Source organism: Rana temporaria, chromosome 5, assembly GCF_905171775.1.
Source record: "Rana temporaria chromosome 5, aRanTem1.1, whole genome shotgun sequence".
NCBI classification, from domain to species: domain Eukaryota; kingdom Metazoa; phylum Chordata; class Amphibia; order Anura; family Ranidae; genus Rana; species Rana temporaria.
In genome coordinates this window covers 39,019,191-39,042,745 of record NC_053493.1, presented here as the reverse complement: position 1 = coordinate 39,042,745, position 23,555 = coordinate 39,019,191, and the positions used below count along the sequence as shown (strand labels likewise).

General features: G+C 47.3%; 1 protein-coding gene across 1 annotated transcript in view; it reads right to left on the bottom strand.

Annotated features, from left to right (window-relative positions):
- The window catches only part of ITGA8 (integrin subunit alpha 8), a 266,086-nt gene extending 260,199 nt beyond the window's left edge, over positions 1 to 5,887 (bottom strand). Inside the window, exon 1 of the mRNA XM_040352410.1 lies at positions 5,655 to 5,887. Within this exon, the coding sequence (XP_040208344.1) occupies positions 5,655 to 5,818 (164 nt within the window). The 5' untranslated portion in view covers positions 5,819 to 5,887. The remainder of the gene's footprint in view (positions 1 to 5,654) is intronic.
- Positions 5,888 to 23,555: the final 17,668 nt, after the last annotated feature.

The window sequence follows — 23,555 nt, the reverse complement described above, 5'->3', positions numbered from 1 at the left end:
CAACCCCATTGTATTATTCATAATTCCCGATATTCATTAATAAATGATGAGGATTGGATGAGAGGTTGCCCAGCCCTGATCTCTGGGTACATTCTCTGAACCTTGGGACTGTCGGGGACAGCTGGCACACATGCGTTTGTGTCTGACGTTTCCCAGATAGAGGAAGTGGTCGGGGTCATTGCCAGGTCCCCTCTGTGAGCCGCGACAATTTCCTGATCCTGCACGTTGACCTCAACGCCGCAAGCAAGCCGAGCGCTAAGAATACCTGAGCCAAATATGCCATACGCGTCTTCCGAAAATGCAGCTGCCTGGCTCTCAGACTTCAGTGCTTCACGAGTCAATCAGCCACAACAAGCATGCAGCCAGTAAAGGCAGAACTTTGCTCCAAGACAGGGACATAATGGGCCAGATTCTCAAAAAAGCTCCTATCTATAGGCGGGCGTATCGTATCTCAGATACCCTACGCCGCTGTAACTTAGTGAGGCAGGTCCCGTATTCTCAAAGAACTTGCGGCCAAAGTTACGGCGGCGTAGTGTAACTGTGCCGGCGTAAGCCCGCGTAATTCAAAGTAGGCTAGTGTGGGCGTGTTTTATGTTAGTGTATCGTGACCTGACGTGATTGACGTTTTTTTTTTCGAAACGGCGCATGCGCCGTCCGTGAACGTATCCCAGTGCGCATGCTCGAAATCACGTCGCAAATAGTCAATGCTTTCGACGTGAACGTAATTTACGCAAAGCCCTATTTGCGAAGTTTTACGCAAACGATGGAAAATTTGACGCTGTCCCGACGTCCATACCTAACATTGCCTACGCCTCATAGAGGCACAGGTAACGCTACGCCGAAAAAAGCCTTACGTAAAGGACGTAGAAAAATGCGCCGGGCGGACGTACGTTTGAGGATCGGCGTAACTAGCTAATTTGCATACTCTACGTGGAAATCATCTTTGTGCGGGCGTAACGTATCCTATTTACGTTACGCCTTCGCAACTTTGACAGGCAAGTGCAGTATTCTCAAACTAAACTTGCGGCGGCGTAGCGTAAATAGGCCGGTGTAAGCCCGCCTAATTCAAATGTGGAAGATGTGGGCGTGTGTTATGTAAATTTAATGTGACCCCACGTAAATGCCGCTTTTTACGAACGGCGCATGCGCCGTCTGTGAAAGTATCCCAGTGTGCATGCTCCAAATTAACCCGCAAGAAGCCAATGCTTTCGACGTGAACGTAAATGATGCACAGCCCTATTCACGGACGACTTACGCAAAAGACGTAAAACGTGAAAAATTCAACGCTGTTCCGACGTCCATACTTAACATTGGTATGCCTCATCTACGCCTCATATAGCAGGGGTAACTTTACGCCGGGAAAAGCCTAACGTAAACGGCGTATCTGTACTGCGTCGGCCGGGCTTACGTTCGTGAATTGGCGTATCTAGCTGATTTACATATTTCTAGGCGTAAATCAGCGTACACGCCCCTAGCGGCCAGCGTAAATATGCAGTTAAGATACGACGGCGTAGGAGACTTACGCTGGTCGTATCTTATACTAATTCTGGCATATCTGATTCTTTGAATCAGGCGCCAAGATACGACGGCTCAGACTCAGAGATACGACGGCGTATCTGGAGATACGCCGTCGTATCCCCTACGTGAATCTGGGCCTGTGCATGCATCTGGTGTGAACTGGCCCTAAGAGAAATACAGAAGTTGCCATTGCTGACCTGAATCTGAAAATGCTAGATGCCTGGCTGTCAATACCATGGTTCCACCTAGGGTTGTACCCATAGGCGTGCGCACAGGTTATGCTAGGTGTGCCTGGGCACAGTGCACACCCTAATCACCCTGTGCTGGGCAGATTCCCCCTGCTGCTTGGTTACGAGAAAGAGACTGGGGAATCTCTGTCCCCAGTCCCTTTCTTTGTCTCAAAAGTGAGACATCAGGGGCCTATTTAGAACCCTGATATTTTACCAAAGCCCCCAATGGGGCACCTAAAAAAATGGTAAAAAATTATTGTATAAAATATTACAAAAAAAAAGAATGAAATGATAAAAATTTAATAGTAAAAAAGCCTAAAAAAATAAACTACTGACATCAACCTCTGCCTTACTGACACCGTCCACTTCTCTACCGACACTGTCCATTGCCCTATGAGCTTTGAGGTGCCCACCCTAATGCACACCTTTGGTTGTACCGATACTGGTATCAGTGATAAAAATAAGCATTTGCACCTGAAACGAATACCTTTGCGGTGCGATTTGAACCCATAAAAAATGAATGGGCTCCAATCACACTGCAAAGAATCGCATGTGATTTGAACAGGACAGAATCACATGCAGTTTACGGCAACGCTCCTGTGTGAACCCAGATTTGTCACAGTGATTTCAGCCTGGGTTCATACAGGAGCGGGGCGGGAAAACGCTTGTGATTCTGACAGTCCTGTTCAAATCACATGCGATTCTTTGCAGTGTGATTGGAGCCCATTCATTTTGTAAGTACTTGGGGCCAGATTCACATATAACTGCGGCAGCGTAACGTATCGTCTATCCGTTACACCGCCGCAAGTTTTCAGCGCAAGTGCCTGATTCACCAAGCACTTGCGTGTAAACTTACGGCGATGTAGCGTAAAGGCGTCCGGCGCAAGCCCGCCTAATTCAAATGGGGCGTGTACCATTTAAATTAGGCGCGCTCCAGCGCCGGACGTACTGCGCATGCTCCGTCTTGAAATTACCGTCGTGCTTTGCGCAAAGTGACGTCATTTTTTTGAACGGCGACGTGCGTAACGTACTTTCGTATTCCTGGACGTCTTACGCAAAAAAAAAAAATTTGAAATTCGACGCGGGAACGACGGCCATACTTTAACATGGATGGTGTAATTTTACACCATCTAAATAGCACACTTAACTTTACGACGGGAAAAACCGACGTAAGAGAATGCGACGAATGCGCGTACCTTCGTGGATCGCCGTAAACAGCTAATTTGCATACCCGACACTGAAAAACGACGCGAACTCCACCCAGCGGCCGCCGGAGAATTACACCTACGATCCGAAAGAGCGTACGAAGCCGTACGCCTGTCGGATCTATGCCAAAAGCCGTCGTATCTTGGTTTGAGGATTCCAAATCAAGATACGACGCGCCAAATTTGGAAATACAGCGGCGTATCAGTAGATACGCCGGCGTATTTCTGCTGTGAATCTGGCCCATGGTATCTGCGAGTACTTGACCAAAAGTATCGGTACGGGTACTCGCTGGTAAAAAAAAACAAAACATATCGGTGTTTCCCTAGTTCCACCTCCTTAAAGAAACCAAAACTGCCATTGCCAACAACAGAAAATGCTAGTTGCCTGGCTGTTGAAACTATGGCTTCACCTGTAGAGAGACAAATACCAGAAATGCTGTTGCCAGCATCTGACCATGCTAGATGCCTGGCTGCGAGTACTATGGGTTCGCCTGTACAGGGACAAACAGTGAAGCTGCCCTTGCAAGTAAGCTGAAAATGATAACTACCTGGCTGTCTATGACTTCAGGACTTCCGAAGCCATTGCTATGGCATTAAGCAAGAAGATGAGGAAAGTCAAAGAGATTTAGAACTACACAGCTACATCATTGCTCCAGGTCAGTGGATTAGGGGCACTGAAGCCTCTGGATCAGCATGACAGCCAGTGGATGAGCAGCACCAGCCTTTCTCCTCCATTGTAACATGGAGGAGCTCCTGAAACAACTTCCAGATCTCCGGGAACCTCTACTATTATATTAGAGATCTACAACTCACAGCGTGTTGTGTGCACGGTAAGTTGCGATATTAGAATAGATAGAAGTAGAAGGAATGTACAAAGTACATCAGACCCCCAGGGCTGCTTTATACATCAACATTCGTTTCAATACTAATAATAAAATAAAAGTAATTATAATGATAATCATACAAGACAGAACTAATCGCAGTGTTCCCTTACACTGGGGGTCAGTAAAGTGCCCCCCCCCCCGGACACTGGTGATCAGAGATGGACCGTCTCACATTGGTGGTCATTGGAGGAAGAGCCCCCTTACATTGCTGGTCAGTAGTAGGGAAGCCCCATTGTACTACCTGTCATTGGGAAGAATGCCCCTTACATTGGGGGCCACTGGGAGGAATGCTCCCTATATTGGGGGTCAGTGAAAGGAATGCTCCCTATATTGGGGGTCAGTGGGACTAATGCTCACTATATTGGGGGCAGTGGGACTAATGCTCCTTATATTGGGGGTCAGTGGGACTAATGCTCCTTATATTGGGGGTCAGTGGGACTAATGCTCACAATATTGGGGGCAGTGGGACTAATGCTCCTTATATTGGGGGTCAGTGGGACTAATGCTCCTTATATTGGGGGTCAGTGGGACTAATGCTCACTATATTGGGGGTCAGTGAAAGGAATGCTTCCTATATTGGGGGTCAGTGAAAGGAATGCTCCCTATATTGGGGGTCAGTGGGACTAATGCTCACTATATTGGGGGTCAGTGAAAGAAATGTTCCTTACATTGGGGGTCAGTGGGAAGAATGCTCCTTACATTGGGGGGGGGTCAGTGGTAAGAATGCTCCTTACATTGGGGGGTCAGTGGGATGAATGCTCCTTACATTGGGGGTTCAGTGGGAAGAATGTCCCTTACATTGGGGGGTCAGTGAGAAGAATGCTCCTTACATTGGTGATCAGTGGGAAGAATACTCCCTACATTGGGGGTCAGTGGGAAGGACGCTCCTTACATTGGGGGGGTCAGTGGGAAGAATGCTCCTTACATTGGGGGGTCAGTGGGAAGAATGTCTCCTTACATTGGGGGGTCAGTGGGAAGAATGCTCCTTACATTGGGGGGTCAGTGGGAAGAATGCTCCTTACATTGGGGGTCAGTGGGATGAACTTCCCTTACCTTAGGGGTGGATGTAAAGAATGCTCCTTACATTGGGGGGTCAGTGGGAAGAATGTTCCTTACATTGGGGGGTCAGTGGGATGAATGTTTCCTTACAATGGGGATCTTTAGGATGAACTTCCCTTACATTGGGGGGTCATTGGGAAGAATGTTCCTTACATTGGGGGGGCAGTGGGAAGAATGCTCCTTGCATTGGGGGGTCAGTGGGAAGAATGCTCCTTACATTGGGGGTCAGTGGGATGAATGCTCCTTATATTGGGGGTCAGTGAGGCGAATGTTCCTTACATTGGGGGTCAGTGGGATGAACTTCCCTTACCTTAGGGGTGGATGTAAAGAATGCTCCTTACATTGGGGGGTCAGTGGGAAGAATGCTCCTTACATTGAGGGGGCCAGTGGGAAGAATGCTCCTTACATTGGGGGGTCAGTGGGAAGAATGTCTCCTTACATTGGGGGGTCCGTGGGATGATTGTTTCCTTACATTGGGGGGTCAGTGGGATGAATGTCTCCTTACAATGGGGTCAGTAAATACCTATACAGATGATTGGTGTCAGTGGTCACTTATCTGGAAGGCAGGCATTTCTCAGGGGCCCCTATCATCTTGTGGAGGGTCCCTGGTTAAGGAAGGTTCTCTGGACTCCCCAGGACAGGTCCTCTTTAGGTCCCATCTGATAAGAACCTCCTGTGGTCCAGCAATGATCAGGGATGGTCCATTGATGGCTCTCAGCATCACATCATTCACCATTCCCAGACATGATCCGACTTACGTTCGGGGGTCCGGAGTATAGAAATCCACAGAGTATCCGAAGTAGCTGCCGGGGGGTCCGGTGTAGACGGTGACCTTGTCGGTGTCCAGGTTGAAGGCTCGGATTGGCGGGCACAGGCTGGCCAGGGTGAGCAGAGACAGAGCCGAGATCCCGGGGGGAAGCATCCTGGAGGCGGCGGTGATGAGTCCGGAGGAGAGCGGAGCTGTGCGGACTGATCAGCGATCACTGACTCCCCTTAGCGCCCGGAGAAGGCAGGGGGAGGGGCCGGGAGGCTGGCACTGCACTGGAGGACCACCATCCAGCATCTCACCCATCTCACCCCATTACCAGGCAGGGTCACCGACGAGGCTTCTTCCTAATTGTTCATAGAAACCCAACATTCTGACATTTTGACAATGATTGTAGAAACGAATCCTATTATTTTATTTTTTGCTTTTTTTTTCATTTATTTTGCTGATAATTAAAAGGACCTCGCTCTGTCCTGACCGGTCCTCATCTGTCCTGACCTGTCCTCATCTGTCCTGACCTGTCCTCATCTGTCCTGACCTGTCATCTGTCCTGACCTGTCCTCATCTGTCCTGACCTGTCATCTGTCCTGACCTGTCCTCATCTGTCCTGACCTGTCCTCATCTGTCCTGACCTGTCATCTGTCCTGACCTGTCCTCATCTGTCCTGACCTGTCATCTGTCCTGACCTGTCCTCATCTGTCCTGACCTGTCCTCATCTGTCCTGACCTGTCCTCATCTGTCCTGACCTGTCCTTATCTGTCCTGACTCCTGACATGTCCTTATCTGTCCTGACCTGTCCTTATCTGTCCTGACTCCTGACATGTCCTTATCTGTCCTGACCTGTCCTCATCTGTCCTGACCTGTCCTCATCTGTCATGACCTGTCCTCATCTGTCATGACTCCTGACCTGTCCTCATCTGTCCTGACCTGTTCTTATCTGTACTGACCTGTCCTCATCTGTCCTTATCTATCCTGACTCCTGACCTGTCCTCATCTGTCCTTACCTGTCCTTATCTGTCCTGACTCCTGACCTGTCCTCATCTGTCCTGACCTGTTCTCATCTGTACTGACCTGTCCTCATCTGTCCTGACCTGTCCTTATCTGTCCTGACCTGTCCTTACCTGTCCTTATCTGTCCTGACCTGTCCTTATCTGTCCTGACTCCTGACCTGTCCGTATCTGTCCTGACCTGTCCTCATCTGTCCTGACCTGTCCTCATCTGTACTGACCTGTCCTCATCTGTCCTGACCTGTCCTCATCTGTCCTGACCTGTCCTCATCTGTCATGACCTGTCCTCATTCCGCACTGACTTGTTCTCATCTGTCCTGACCTGTCCTCATCTGTCATGACCTGTCCTCATCTGTCATGACCTGTCCTCATCTGTCCTGACCTGTCCTCATCTGTCCTGACCTGTCCTCATCTGTCATGACTCCTGACCTGTCCTCATCTGTCCTGACCTGTTCTTATCTGTACTGACCTGTCCTCATCTGTCCTGACCTGTCCTTATCTATCCTGACTCCTGACCTGTCCTCATCTGTCCTTACCTGTCCTTATCTGTCCTGACCTGTCCTTATCTGTCCTGACTCCTGACCTGTCCTCATCTGTCCTGACCTGTTCTCATCTGTCCTGACCTGTCCTTATCTATCCTGACTCCTGACCTGTCCTCATCTGTCCTTATCTGTCCTGACCTGTCCTTATCTGTCCTGACTCCTGACCTGTCCTCATCTGTCCTTACCTGTCCTTATCTGTCCTGACCTGTCCTTATCTGTCCTGACTCCTGACCTGTCCTCATCTGTCCTGACCTGTTCTCATCTGTCCTGACCTGTCCTTATCTATCCTGACTCCTGACCTGTCCTCATCTGTCCTTATCTGTCCTGACCTGTCCTTATCTGTCCTGACTCCTGACCTGTCCTCATCTGTCCTTACCTGTCCTTATCTGTCCTGACCTGTCCTCATCTGTCCTTACCTGTCCTTATCTGTCCTGACCTGTCCTTATCTGTCCTGACTCCTTACCTGTCCTTATCTGTCCTGACTCCTGACCTGTCCTTATCTGTCCTGACCTGTCCTTATCTGTCCTGACCTGTCCTCATCTGTCCTGACCTGTCCTCATCTGTCCTAAACCTGTCCTCATCCCGCACTGACCTGTCCGCATCTGTACTGACCTGTCCGCATCTGTACTGACCTGTCCTCATCTGTCCTGACCTGTCCTCATCTGTCCTGACTTGTTCTCATCTGTCATGACCTGTCCTCATCTGTCCTGACCTGTCCTCATCTGACCTGACCTGTTTGTAAAGGGGATCTGTTCTTTATTCTTGGGGTTCTTTTAATAAGCAAGATTTACTTACCTTCCTTGCACCCCAATCCACTGCCAAATTCCATGGTGAGTATTGACTCTCTGAGAAAGACTGTGTACATACAGAGTGGTGGGACAACATAGAGAAGTACAGGGTGGTGGATAAGCATTAGGAAGATAAATGCAGGGTGGTAGGGGGGCATTGGAGAAGTAAGTACAGGATGGTGGGGGACAATTAAGAAGGTATATGCACAAGGGAAGAGCATAGGCAAGATACATTCAGGGTAGCATGGGAACATAGATTAAGTAATTACAGGGCGGTGGGGGAACATTGGGAAAGTAAGATCGGTGTTGGATAGTGCTGGGACAAGGTCATCTAGAACCCAGGGCTAACATGTGACCCCCCCTTCCCAAGGTGCATGAGCATTACATGTCAGCAAAGATCCCCCAAGTGCTCAAAACTGAGCACCAATGTCCATGATTACCCCTTAAGCATAAATTCCCCCACCTCCCAGTACAGATTTGCCCACTGCTGAAATCCCCCCTCCCAGTACAAATCTTTGACACCCCCCAAAAAAACACCCCTCCTAGCACAAATCCTCTCTCCCCACTCCAAATCCCCTTCTCCCAGCACAAACCCTCCCCCCTCCTAGCACAAATCCCCCCAAAAAGTCACTCCTAGCACATATACCCTCCAAACATCCCCACTGGTACAAATCCACCCCGCCCCAAAAAATGTACCCTCCTAGTGGAATTGCAACCCCCCCCCCCCCCCCCACACCATATCACCTCCTTTAGCACAAAACCCACACATTCCCCTCCTAGTACAAATCATCTGCCTCTATCCCACCTACCAATGCAAATCCCCCTAAATGACCACTCAAAGCACACACACCCTAATTTCCCCTAGAACAATTCTTACCTCCTGCCACCCCCAGGGAAGCTTCCCCTCCTTCCCCCCCTTGTCCTGGCCCTGGTGTGGGAACAGTGGGAAAGTAAGATCAGGGTCAGGGTGGTGGGGCAGCATAGGTTAGGTAACTTTGGGGTGGTTTGGGAACATTGAGAAGGTAAGTACAGGGTGGTGGGGGAACATTTTGAGGTACGGGTGATGGGGGATCACAGGGACAACAAGTACAGGCTGTTTCATGAAATTACCCACTACTAGTATGAGCATAGTCACTTTAAGTGGAGTCGGTACCTTCTTGGATATGGCAGAATTTTAGGGCCTGATCCACAAAAGGGATACGCCGGCGTATCTACTGATACGCTGTCGTATACCTGTTTCTATCTATGGAACTGATCATCAGAATCAGGGACTTACACTGTCGGATCTTAGGATGCAGTACCGCAGCCGCCGCTGGGGGCATTTTTCGTCGAAGTCCAGCGTCGGGTATGCAAATTAGCACTTACGGAGATCCACAAAGCTTTTACGCCTCGTTTTTTCTCCGTAAGTATTAGTTTGCCGTCGCAAAATTAGGGCTGCTTTTACAAGGTCTAAACTGTTTACACCTTGTAAAAGTAGACCCTTCTACCCCGCGTCGCTGTCATTTATTTTTTTCCCCTGCCGCAACTCTTTTTTTTTTTTTTTTACGCCCGTCGCGATTCTCAAAACCCGGCGCAACGTAAAACCTCGCAAAGCACGTTGGGAAAATAACGTCGGGAGCATGCACAGTACGTCCGGCGCGGGAGCAAGCCTAATTTAAATGGGACTCGCCCCATTAGATTAGGAACGCCTTGCGCCGGACGGATTTAAGTTACACCGCTCAAAATTTCTAGGTAAGTGCTTTGTGGATCGGGCACTTAGGTAGAGATTTTGCGGCGGTGTAACTTAAACAGGAAAAATTAAGTTACGCCGGGTTTTTGTGGATCAGGCCCTTAATTTTTTTTTTTTTTTTTTTATGCCAAGTTGTTTTCACCATTTGTTAACAATCTGTCCATTGCATATCTTAAATGACAACACCTTATTTTTTTATCAATATTTATACATAACTCATAAATGCAACAATAACAAGACTGCATCAGGCATGAAATGATGTGTATTAGTGAACGTTCATCGTTGTGTCATTGTAACATGTTTTGCGTTGTGTTTTTCAGAGTGTTTATATTAATCTACCTTTCCCATATGTTTTGGAAATAGAATTTCCCATGCCATTTTTAGGATCCTAGGTGACATGCAAGTAGACCGGTCATTGATTTGATCCCATAGAGCCCATCTGGGCTCTACTAAATCGCATTTTTATCTTGAGTGCCGAATGGGTAAATTTCGATGCACAATTGGATCGGGATGAAGCTTTTAATGTAACACTATTATTGTAACTTTGTATTTACTTTTTGTTTCATTTCTGTTAAACTAAACAGGGGTGATATTTGATCTGAAAATGATGTCAGTTAAAACAGTCTCAAAAGAAAACCTTTTTTAAATATATTTTTTATTTAAAAGAAATGTGTTTCTATAACTTCCCAGTGTTTCTCAACTCCAGTCCTCAAGGCGCCCCAACAGGTCATGTTTTCAGGATTTTCCTCAGATGAATTGGCTGTGGTAATTACTAAGGCAGTGAAACTGATCAAATCACCTGTGCAAAATAATGGAAAGCCTGAAAACATGACCTGTTGGGGCGCCTCGAGGACTGGAGTTGAGAAACCCGAATCTAACCTATTCCTATGACCCAATTACCACCCATTAACTCCTTCCTCCCTTTCTCCCCTTAGTTAACATTTTTAACCACTTCCATACAGGGCACTTACGCACCTTTCCGCCCAAGCCAATTTTCAGCACTGTCGCATTTTGAATGGCAATTGCGCGGTCATGCTAAACTGTACCCAAACAAAATTGGCGTCCTTTTTCCCCCACAAATAGAGCTTTCTTTTGGTGGTATTTGATCACCTCTGCGGTTTTTTTTTGTGCGCAACAACTAAAAAAAGACTGAAAATTTTTAAAAAAAATATGTTTTTTTTTTTCTGTTATTTTTTTTGTAAATAAGTACGTTTTCTCTTACAATTACGGGCACTGATATGGCGGCACTGATGGGCAACGATGAGGTGGTACTGATGGGCACTGATAGGCGGCGCTGGTATGCGGCACTGATGGGCACTCATAGGCGGCACTGATGGGCACTCATAGGCGGCACTGATGGGCACTCATGGGCGGCACTGATGGGCACTCATTGGCGGCACTGATGGGCACTCATAGGCGGCACTGGGCACTCATAGGTGGCACTTATGGGTGGCACTGATGGGCACTGACAGGTGGGCACTGGGCATGGATGGGCACTGAGGGGTGGCACTGATGGATACTGTGGGGTGGCACTGATGGACACTGAGGGGTGGCACTGATGGATCCATGTTGCCAGTCAGTGCCCATTTGTGGGCACTGATTGGCATTTATTTTTTTTACTGCCCTTTTTTTATTTTTTTTACTGCCTTTTATTATTTATTTTTGCCCCTTTTTTTATTATTATTATTATTATTATTATACAGGATTTATATAGCGCCAACAGTTTGCGCAGCGCTTTACATCAGGGAAGACAGTACAGTCACAATACAATTCAATACAGGAGGGATCAGAGGGCCCTGCTCGTTAGAGCTTACAATCTAGAAGGGAGGGTTATTATTTTTTTGCCCTTCCCTGGTGGTCCAGTGTGGGCATCCGAGGGGGGGCTGCGCTGATAAACAATCAGTGCGAACCCCCCCTGTCAGGAGAGCCACCGATCGGCTCTCCTGTACTCGCGTCTGTCAGACGCGAGTGAGGAAGAGCCATCAACGTCTCTTCCTGTTTACATCGTGATCAGCCGTGATTGGACATGGCTGATCACGTGGTAAAGAGCCTCCGCCGGAGGCTCTTTACCGAGATCGGAGATGCAGGGTGTCAGACTGACACCCCGCATCACCGATCGGCGCGCGCCGGCATGAAATCCTGCAGGACGTCAATAGACGTCCAGTCAGGATTTCAGAACCACTTCCCGGACGTCAATCTGCTATTGACCGGGCGGGCAGTGGTTAAAGCTGATTTTTTTATTTATTTTTTTCATCCAATATTCAAACAATATTTAAAAGGTTAGTTCACCTTTTCAGAAAAATAAAAAAGGTGAACTAACATCCTACACCCTCCCTATTCCCCCAGTTCACACTGTACTTACCTGCATTTTTTCCCGAAAACGCAAACTTTTTTCATTTATTTTTTTCAGTGGCGCACTATAGCAAAATGTACATAACAAATAATTTTTTGTTTTATTTAAACAACATTGTGTTGCTTTCTACCTGAATCAAATTGTTATTGTTATAAATGGTACATTTATAAATGATAGGATACAATTATCTAAATGCAGTGGCGGCCCGTCCATTAGGGGTGCACAGGAGCCACCCCCACCCATCTATTAGAAGAGGAAAGGTTTGGACAGCTGCACTCCAATAAAAACGTTTTTTTGTGTGCAAAATAACAAAAGTACAAACCACAGCAGGGTACAGGATAAAAAAGCTGACGCGTTTCACACTCTCAACAGTGCTTAGTCATAGTTATTGCAGTACGGCTGTCCATACCTTCCCTTTTCTAATTGCTATATGATTAGCCTGCACCCGATGCTTCCACCTTGAGGAGAGTGCCATTTCCACACATCCACCTGGAGCGGTAATCCCTACCCCCCCATCCATGCATTCAACCCCCCCTCTACATGTGTGGCGCCAAACGCATTGGATTAAAAAAAAAATTGAAACACATGATTAGAGCCACTGGCCCGGATTCACATACCTCGGCGCATAGTTATGCCAGCGTAGCGTATCGAATATACGCTACGCCGACGTAGCACAGAGCGGCGAGCACAGTATTCACAAAGCACTTGCTCCCAACGTTGCGCCGGCGTAACATAAATTCCTAGGTGTAAGCCTGCCTAATTCAAAGTAGGTGGAAGTGGGCGTAATCCATTTAAATGAACCGTGACCCCATGCAAATGATGGGCCGAACGAACGGCGCATGCGCCTTCCCGAGGACACTTCCCAATGCGCATGCTCAGCATCACGTCGGAACGAACGCCTAAGATACGTCGAATCACTGCCTACGACGTGAACGTAACCTATGCCCAGCCCTATTCACGTACTACGTAAATGACGTAAAATACGACGGCTGTGTTCCCTGGTGCATTGATGCTGCTGACTTACACCTGCTTTATGAGGCATAACTTTACACCGGACGTACGACTTACGTAAACCGCCGGACGTACGACTTACGCCGGACGTACGACTTACGTAAACCGCGTATCTTACTGCGACTGGGGCACAAGTACGTTCGTGAATCGGCGTATCTGTCATTTGCATATTCGAAGAGTAAATCAATGGGAGTGCCCCTTGCGGCCAGCGTAAATATGCGCCCACGATACGACGGCGTAGGAAACCTACGTCGGTCGGATGAAGCCTAATTTCAGGCGTATCTTGCTTTCAAAGTCAGGCGCATTGATACGACGGCGCATCTGTGCACTTATGCGGCGTATCTCGAGGTACGTCGGCGTAAGTGCTACGTGAATCCGGGCCATAGTCTCTAATAGGCTTCAAAAAAGGTGGGCTTGGGGCACAGAGCGCTGTGCCCTGAGCCCACCCAGTTGTGTCACACTAGCAAATTAATCTTCTTCACTATTGTCACACTGATTCTTCTCCCGGCCAATCGGGAAGAGGGTCCTGAGACCCATCACCTGATTGGCTGAAAGGACAGGCGATCCTATTGATCACTTAGGAGGAGGAGGGAGGAGATGCACAACTGCTGTAAGGAGACGGAGATGCAAGAGAAGCTGTCGCCCGAGCGAAGCGCTGCCCACTTGATGGGGTAAGTGTGGTGCCGACCGATTGATCACCTGGGGGGGGGGGAGGCATGGTATTGATCCAACCGTGCCCACGGGCTGGGGGGTAAGAAGGTGACTGTGGGTGCATTGTTTGCCAAAAAAAAACAGCCGCCACTGTCTAAATGGTTCTTTTAAAACTAACTTAGGTCAATGTAGAATTTTTTTTTTCATTTTGGATAGAGTGGGGAAGGGGTCTCCAAACTATGACCTGCAGGCCACATCTGGCCTCCTACAGGATTTCATCTGTCCTGCAGTAACTGTGAAAGTTCCCCAGATGGCTGGCAGTGGATTGCCCAGCTGGTGAATTGTGATACAGAGATTGACTGACAGCCATGACCTTCCCCCAAACTGCAACGCAGATTTCCCCTCCCTCCTCCATAGTTGGTTGCTAGCAGGGGCGGACTGACCATTGGGGCTCTCGGACACTGCCCGAGGGCCCCATTCAACTAGGGGGCCCCATCAGGGTTACCAGGCTCAAAAAAAACAGGGACAGTATGTAAAAATCTGTGTTTTTTTTAAAATCTGTCCCTGATATGTCTGAAACCGACATGCTTTTGATGTGAAAATCCTGAGATTTTAACTGTCCTGCCTCTGCACTGCCTCCTGGCTTGGTGGCCATCTGTAAGCCTGGGGGCCCCATAATCTTCTATTGCCCGGGGGCCCTATGAGTTGTCAGTCCGCCCCTGGTTGCTAGGACTGCCGGCATGTAAGGGGAACACTGCTGGGCACTCCTGGATCTAATGGGAGACTTTGATGGGCACTACTGAACATAAGGGGGGACCCTGAAGGGCATTCCTGGATGTAAGGGGGGACTCTGCTAGTACACCTGTACTGGATGTAAGAGGGCACTCTCATGGAATCTACTGGAAATAAGGGGGGACACTGACTGGCACTCCTGGATGTAAGGGGGCACTCTCATGGGCACTAGTGGAAATAAGGGGGGACACTGACTGGCACTCATGTATGTAAGCAGGCACTTTCATGGGCACTATTGGTAAATAATCTTAAGTGCTGGTCAAAGTGAATTTGAATGAGTGAACTATAAACGTGTATATAATATATATATAACTTTCATGGGCACTACTGGAAATAAGGGGGGGACACTGACTGGCACTCCTGGATGCATGGGGGGACTCTGATGGGCACTACTGGATATAAGGGGCGACAGTGAGGGTCTCTCCTGGTTCTAAGGGTGGACTCTGATGGGCATTACTGGATAGCACAGTAGGTACAGCAGACAGCAGCTTTGCAGTCTGGGGAGAGGAAAATGTTAAATGTATTAGCAGATTTAAATACACTAACTAACTGATTGCACCAAACTCAAGGTCAGACTTTGTATTTACGTAGTTACAGCAGTTTATTTACTATTGTGATAAAGGTTTTACATAAATAAATAAAAGCCAATCAATTTAACCCCTGCCAGTATTACGGGTTTGTCTCATCCATGCAAACTGTAACATTCTGCTGGGGAGCTTGTGCTTTTAAAGTCTTGCTGGCAGGATCCCCAGATGAAAAAAGAAGAAAGAAAGCCTAAAAAATGGATACAGCCATGATATCAAAGAACTGGTAAGCTGCAATATAATAAATAAATGTTTGCTTTTGGGTTTTTATACTGCTTTATTGTGTAAATAGAGAAGAGAGCAGAAAGAAGACACCAGTCTGCACCTGCTCCTTTACTGTCCAATCACAGGCTGGGGGCAGGGAAAAGACCTAGCCTTGTTGCTAACCTGCAGCAGGGAAAAGTCAGGTCGCCAGACTGTCTGTATAATTTTTAGGACTGGATAAACACAGAAACAAATGGTTTGGAAGTATAGGTGTGCGCAGTCTATTGCATTAGGGTGTGGACCCCAAAGCTCAAACACCCACTACCGATCACTCACAATCTTCATTCAAAAAGGGAAGGGGCCAGTAAATTACATACTTACCGGCCCCTTCCCCCACTCATTCACAGCAACAGCCGGCAGGAGAGGAGAGGAGGGAAGCCAGAAGAGCTATAGGGAGAAGGGGGGGCAGGGCCACCATCAGGGGGGTACAGGCAGTACACCTGTAAGGGGCCCGGAGGTCCCCAGGGGCCCGGATGGCAACCCCCTTAAAAAAAATATATATATATATATTTTTTTTTTTTAGGGGTCCGGATGTCCCCAGGGCCCCATATGGCAACTCCCCTTTTTTTATTTATTTTTTATAAAAAAAATATATATATATATAGTTTTTTTTTATATATTTTTATTTTATTTTTTATTAAAGGGCCAAATTTTTTTATTTTTTTTTAGAGGTGCGGAGGTCCCCAGGGGCCCGAAGGACCCCAGGGCCCCGGATGGCAACCCCCCTTTTTTTTATTTATTTTTTATAAAAAAAAAATTCTAATATATTTTTATTTTATTTTTTATTAAAGGGACAATTTTTTTTAGGAGTACGGGGAGCCCGGAGATCCCCAGGGCCCCGGATGACAACCCCCCTTTTTTTATAAAAAAAATAAAAAAATTTATATATTTTTTTATTTATTTTATATATAATATGTATACATATATGTATATATATATTATTATTATTATTATTATTATTATTATTAAAGGGCCCAGAGGTCCCCAGGGCCCCGGATGGCAACCCCCCCTTTTTTTTTTATTTTTTATTTATATATAAATTATATATATATATATATATATATATATATATATATATATATATATATATATATATATATATATATATATATTATTAAAGGGCTCAGAGGTCCCCAGGGCCCCATGTGGCAAACCCCCTTTTTTTATTTGTTATAAATGTTTATTTTTATTTTTTTGTTTATATATATTTATTTTTAATTTTTTTATTAAAGGGCCCAGAGGTCCCCAGGGCCCTGGATGGCAACCCCCCCCCCCCCCTTTTTTTTTATAAATGTTTATTTTTTTTATATATTCTTTTTATTTATTTTTATTCAAGGGCCCAGAGGTTTATTTTTTTATTATTATTATTAAAGGGCCCAGATGTCCCGGATGGCAACCCCCCTTTTTTGTAATTTCTTTTTATAAAAAAATAAATAATAATTTGTATATATATATATATATATATATATATATATATATATATATATATTTATTTTTTATTAAAGGGCCCCCGGATGGCTACCCCCCTTTTTTATATATATTTTTCTTTATTTCTTCTTTTTTTTTGCTTCTCAATTCGCGGCCACCCCCCCTCCCCCCACGCTTCTCAATTTCTGGCGGCACCACAGGGTGATTAGGGTGTGCCCGGGCACACCTGGCACACCCTGTGCGCACGCCTATGTTTGGAAGGATCAGCTTCCTTATTTGTATTTTAACTGTGTATTTAGCTATTTGCCTGGAATTCAGCTTTTAACAAATCTGCAAGTGGATACATTTGAAATAAAGGATTGATTTGCATGCTTCAGACTCGTTCAAGGACTATAACTCAAATAAAAAATATTGAAGCTGTAGGATCAGCATGACATGCAGAAAACGTGCATTTTCAGGAGGAGTTCAGCAAACCTTCCCTATGGGGATGGTTTCTCCTCCTGCAAGAATGGCAGGTCCTCGCCGGTGGACGTCCATCTCAATGCGCTCAGAGAGGACACGAGTTGATTGTGTTGAATGTTGAGTTCCATATTTCATCGTATTTTTTGAGGAAACCCATCAGCAGCCGATCACGGCCAAAAGTCTGTTAACAGCCCCCCTGAGCGTTGAGTCAGCAGAGAAAGGAGATGGAAGGAAGCGTTTGAGGGATGTGAAGCTCCTCCTGGATACAAATGAAGTAAAAAAAAAAGTCACTTCCCGTGGTTAACTTGTTGAAAGCGGCGGACAGCGCACAGCCATTAGGAACTCTGCGCCATTAACAACAGTTTATATTGATCTTCAGGCTCAAGCTAATTTTGTTAATGACTGTTACACATGTCGCAGCGTCCAGAGGAATGTCTTGTGTGTTAATAATGTAGTAATCCAAAAACACTCAGGAGTTTCAGAATCCATTGTGTCTTCTAGCAGCAGACATGAAGACGAGTATATAAAGTATGTGTAATCCCGATCAATAAAATCTCATATAAAATTTAATGTGTTAATGGAATTTCAAAGGTCAATTCAAATATTTTTAAATTTGCAGCTTTCATGCAAAAAGAAATAGCTGATGATCCTGCCAGGAAAGTCCTTGTTCAGGCAATTCCTGTTATAGGGTGGCAACTCTCCATCCCTGTCTCCTAACTGTGCTGCTGGGTTGTCACCATGTTACATGGGCTTTCAATAGATGCTATGAGTGGCCATTTCTTCCCATATTAAAACTGCCCCCCCCCCCCAAGCCTCCCCATATAATTACCTAAGCCCGACCTCAATCCAGCAATATGCATGAGAGCAGAGGCTCTCTTGGCTCTCCCTTCTCTTTGGCTCAGAGACAGCCAATAGCTCCTGCTGCTGTCTCTGAGCCAATGAAGAGGGAGAGAGCCTCTTCTCTCGTACACACTGCTGGATTGCTATCAGGCTTCTGTTGTGGTCTCTGAGCCAATGAGGAGGGAGAGAGCTGAGCCAATGAGGGGGGAGAGAGCCTCTGCTCTCATGCACATTGCTGGCTTGAGATCAGGCTCCTGTTGCTGTCTCTGAGCCAATGAGGAGGGAGAGAGCAGAGAGAACCTAAACCCAGGGATGTGCACAAGAGGCTCTCTAAGCTCTCTCACTCCAATGGCTCCTGCTGCTGTCTCTGAGCCAATGTGGAGGGAGAGAGCCAAGAAAGACTCAATCCAGGAATGTGCACAAGAGCAGAGGCTCTCCTGGCTCTCCTCTCCTCATTGGCTTAGAGACAGCCAATGGCTCCTGCTGCTGTCTCTGAGCCAATGAGGAGGGAGAGAGCCTCTGCTCTCATGCACATTCCTGGATTGAGATCAAGCTCATGTTGCTGTCTCTGAGCCAATGAGGATGGAGAGAGTTGAGAGAACCTAGACCCAGGAATGTGCACAAGAGCATAGGATCTCTCGGCTCTCTCCCTCCAATGGCTCCTGCTGCTGTCTCTGAGCCAATGAGGAGGGAGAGAGCCAAGAGCCTCTTCTCTCGTGCACATTGCTGGATTGAGATCAGGCTCCTGCTGCTTTCTCTGAGCCAATGAGGAGAGAGAGAGCTGCGAAAGCCTCTGCTCTCATGCACATTCCTGGATTGAGATCAGGCTCTTGTTGCTGTCTCTGAGCCAATGAGGAAGGAGAGAGCTAAGAGAACCTAAACCCAGGATTGTGTACAATAGCAGAGGAGGGAGAAAGCTGAGCCAATGAGGGAGAGAGCCGAGAAAGCCTCTGCTCTCATGCACATTCCTGGATTGAGATCAGGCTCCTGCTGCTGTCTCTGAGTCAATGCTATCAAAAACAGCCAGTGAGGAAGGAACGGGGGCAGGGCCAAGCCGCTCTCTGTGTGTCAATGGACACACAGAGCTATTTGGGAGCAAGGCTGCATGTGTGCGCCCATAGCAAGCACTATGCTATGGGGGCTCTTGGCAGGGGGAGGAGCCAGTTACACTGGCAGGGGACCACAGAAAAGGGCTGCTCTGTGCAAAACCCTTGCACAGAGCAGATAAGAATAATATATTTGTTATTAAAAAAGAAAAAAAAAATACACTTTATAATCACTTTAAGCAGGGAGGTTGGGGTCAGTATAACTGCGGCTCAACTGCCTGTTTGTTTGTTTTTTAAAGAGGCCTAATTTCAGAGACACAAAATCCGCACATTTTTATAAACACACTATCATCCCTGTCATACATAAGTGACAAGTACAGATATTCTTTGTACAACATTATAAAAAGGAACTGAGTAACATGAAATGCAAAAGTACCCGACCGATAAAAGTGACAAATAACTGCATTCAGAAAGTCAGATTTTGTAAATTATGAATGTTGTTTTCAGTTTTTCACAAACAGCCACTGCATATCCAATGACCTCCCAAGTTCTGCGGTATGATCGCTATATCCACTATTACTTCAAGGAATTCCCATCAGTTCTAAATTTTTAAAAACTCTGCTTTTATCTTTTATCACCAGTCTGGTTTCCAAGAAGGACACTTATGAGGCTTCTCATAGAAATACACATAGCGGACTATTCCTTAAACCCTGATAGAATACCGCATTATCTGAAGATTGAAACAAGCGGCCGGATTCAGAAAGATGAGCGCATCTTTCTGCTGGTGTAATGTATCTCCGATACGTTACGCCGATGTAACTTTGGCCGCAAGTTCCGTATGCAGAAAGAACTTGCGCCCTTAGTTACGACGGCGTAACGTATGTGTGGCGGCGTAAGCCCGCCTAATTCAAATGGGGATGTTGTGGGCGTGTTTTATTTAAATTTGACTTGACCCCGCGTATTTGACATTTGTTTTGAATGGCGAATGCGCCGTTCGTGAAAAAATCCCAGTGCGCATGCTCGAAATTACGCCACAAAGCCTCATTGGTATCGACGTGAACGTAACTTACGCAAAGCCCTATTCGCGAACGACTTACGCAAACGACGTCCAATTTTCAAAACTCGGCGCGGGAACGACGTCCATACTTAACATTAGCTACGCCCCATATAGCAGGGGTAACTTTACGCCGGAAAAAGCCTAACGTAAACGACGTAAAAAAATGCGCCGGCCGGACGTACGTTTCTGAATCGGCGTATCTACCTAATTAGCATATTCATCACGTAACTATATGGAAGCGCCACCTAGCGGCCAGCGTAAATATGCAGCCTAAGATACGACGGTGTAAGACACTTACGCCGGTCGGATCTTAGGGAAATCTATGCGTAACTGATTCTCTGAATCAGTCGCATAGTTACGACCCCGCACACTCAGAGATACGATGGTGTATCCGGAGATATGCCGTCGTATCTCCTTTCTGAATCTGGCCCAAGGACTTTAAGTAAAATCCTTTGCTTGGAGTACATTACAACAGTGGCCCCCAACCTTTTAGTCACCAGGGACTGGTTTCATGGCAGCCAATTTTCCCAGGGCCCGATGGACACTTGGGGGAAGGGATCCTCAGCCCCCCTTCACACCACAGCTCTCCTTTACAGCACAGTCCCCCCCTTATATCAGTGTCCTCAGTTCCCTATTCACATTACAGCCCCACTTTGCATTACAGGGCCCTTTTACAGTGCAGCCCCCTTGACCTCAAACCCCCCCTTTACATTACAGTGCCCCCTTTACAGTGCAGTCCTCTTTACATTACAGTGTCCCCTTTACATTCATGTAAAGGGGACAGCTCTGTAAAGGGGGCACTGTGATGTAAAGGGGACAGCTCTGTAAAGGGGGCACTGTGATATAAAGGGGACAGCTCTGTAAAGGGGGCACTGTGATATAAAGGGGACAGCTCTGTAAAGGGGGCACTGTGATATAAAGGGGACAGCTCTGTAAAGGGGGCACTGTGATATAAAGGGGACAGCTCTGTAAAGGGGGCACTGTAATGTAAAGGGGGGTTGATGTAAAGGGACTGCACTGTAAAGGGGACACTGTAATATAAAGGGGACAGCACTGCAAAAGGGCACTGTAATGACAGTGCCCCTTTATTATGCAGATCCCATTATATTACTGTGCCCCTAGCGATCACAGCCTCTTTGATCACAATGCCCCTGCAGTCTGCCCCCCCCCCCTCTCTCCACATTCTAATCTCGGCCTCCCCTGCTTACGACTTGTACCTTTGGCAGGGCAGAGGCTGTGCTCAGTCCGTGTGTCCTCTCCCGGTGATCTGACGATATGGTTCCGGCTATCGAGATGGTTCCTGTAAGGACTGCGCAGGCGCAATCCTTGCCGACGGAAATCTCCGAACCTCGGCCAGCATCCAGGGCGACGTGGAATTTGAGGAAAGTGGCCAGTCGGCCTCACGTCCTCGCTTCGTTTGGACGGCTCGCTCCGCTCGCTCGGTCTCCTGGCTCTTTTTTTAACATCCTCCAATCCACGGGGCTGTTAAGGAATGAGCCTGGATGCCGGCCAAGGTTCGGATATTTCCGTCGGCAAGGATTGCGCCTGCGCAAAAAAATAAAATAAAAAAATTGGGGTTTACATCCACTTTAGGTGTGTCCTAGGGAGTGATTCTAACTGTGAGGGGGCGTGGCTACAAGTGACACGAAAGTAACAGGGTATCAGAATCGGAAGATACGATCACAGAAGCAGTAGATCACTGTCCTGTCACTAGGCAGAACAGGGAAATGCCTTGTTTACATAGGCACCTCCCGTTCTGCCGCTTTGTGACGCGGTCACGGAGCTTGTGGCGGGTGCCTAGATTCAAAGCAACGTACCTATACACAGTGGCGTCACTAGGGTTGGTGTCACCCGGTGCAGTAAAACATGGTGTCACCCCCCCTCTGTCTAGGCTGCCCAGCACCAAGCAGGCAGCGCACGGGCACGGGGCGCACCCCAAACCAGCCCCTGTAAATGATAGTATAGGGCAGTATAGTGGCAGGTTAGGGTAGTATAGAGTGGTTTAGTGGCAGGTTGGTGTAGTGGGGTGGTATAGGACAGGTTAAGGTGGTATAGGGCATGTTGGGGTGATATAGGGTCGTTTGGGGTGGTATAGGGCAAGTTAGGGTTGCATAGGGCAGGTTGGGGTGGTATAGGGCAAGTTAGGGCGGTACAGGGCAGGTTGGGGTGGTAAAGTGCAAGTTAGGGTGGCATAGGGCAAGTTGGGATGGCATGGGAAAGGTTGGGGTGGTACAGGGCAAGTTAGGGTGGCATTGGGCAGGTTGGGGTGGTATAGGGCAAGTTATGGTGGCATAGGGCAGATTGGGGTGGTACAGGGCAAGTTAGGGTGGCACAGGGAAAGTTGGGGTGGCATGGGAAAGTTTGGGGTTGTACATGGCAGGCTGGGGTGGTACATGGCAGGCTGTGGTGGCACAGGGCAGGCTGGGGTGGTACAGGGCTGTTTGGGGGGGTACAGGGCAGACTGGGGTGGTATAGGGCTGTTTGGGGTGGTACAGGGCAGGCTGAGGTGGTACAGGGCAGGCTGGGTGATACAGGGCAGGCTGGGGTGGTACAGGGCAGGCTGGGGTGGCACAGAGAAGGCTGGGGTGGTACAGGGCAGGCTGGGATTGCACAGGGCAGGCTGGGCATGTCAGCTAAAAAAAAAAACGGGATGGTGTCACCCCTCTAGCGGGTGTCACCCGGTGTGGACCGCACCCCCCTAGCAACGCCTCTGCCTATACATTGCTTTGCCTGCCAGTGCCATTCTGCCGACGTATATGTACATGAGGCAGTAGGCAAGTGGTTAATGCTTGTGAACGTTGGTTTAACCAGTACCTGTACTAACATTTTTAAATCACTTCCAAGCAGCTGAAGGTAAGCTTCTTATCCAGGTGCAGGAATGAATAAAATGGCGTTGTCTTTCGGGGATAATTGGCACACAGAACCCAGAGATTGTTGCCATAGCTCTGTTTTCAGAGACAGACTCGAATTTGTTTTTCTTCCGAACGGCACATCCAAAAAAGGCAGAATTTTACGATTTGCTTGTTTTTCCAGAAAGTACCTTTTACATGGAATAAAAAAAGAAATCACAACCTCTCAGCATAAACACTATTTAGCAGCGCCATTAACTATCTGAGGAGCCCACTTAAGTCACGTAAGAAAATAAGTTGTGTGCTTGTGAAGAATGCAAATAGACAATTTCATGTATCCTGAGCCACATAAACACTGATGTACGTTCTAAACATTCCAGATAAACAAAGATAATGAGGAGCTTGGAATGGAAACACAGCATTAGCATCAAGAGTTATCACTAATAACACCATAAACAGTATTACAATTAATCTGAGCGGTATTAACCAC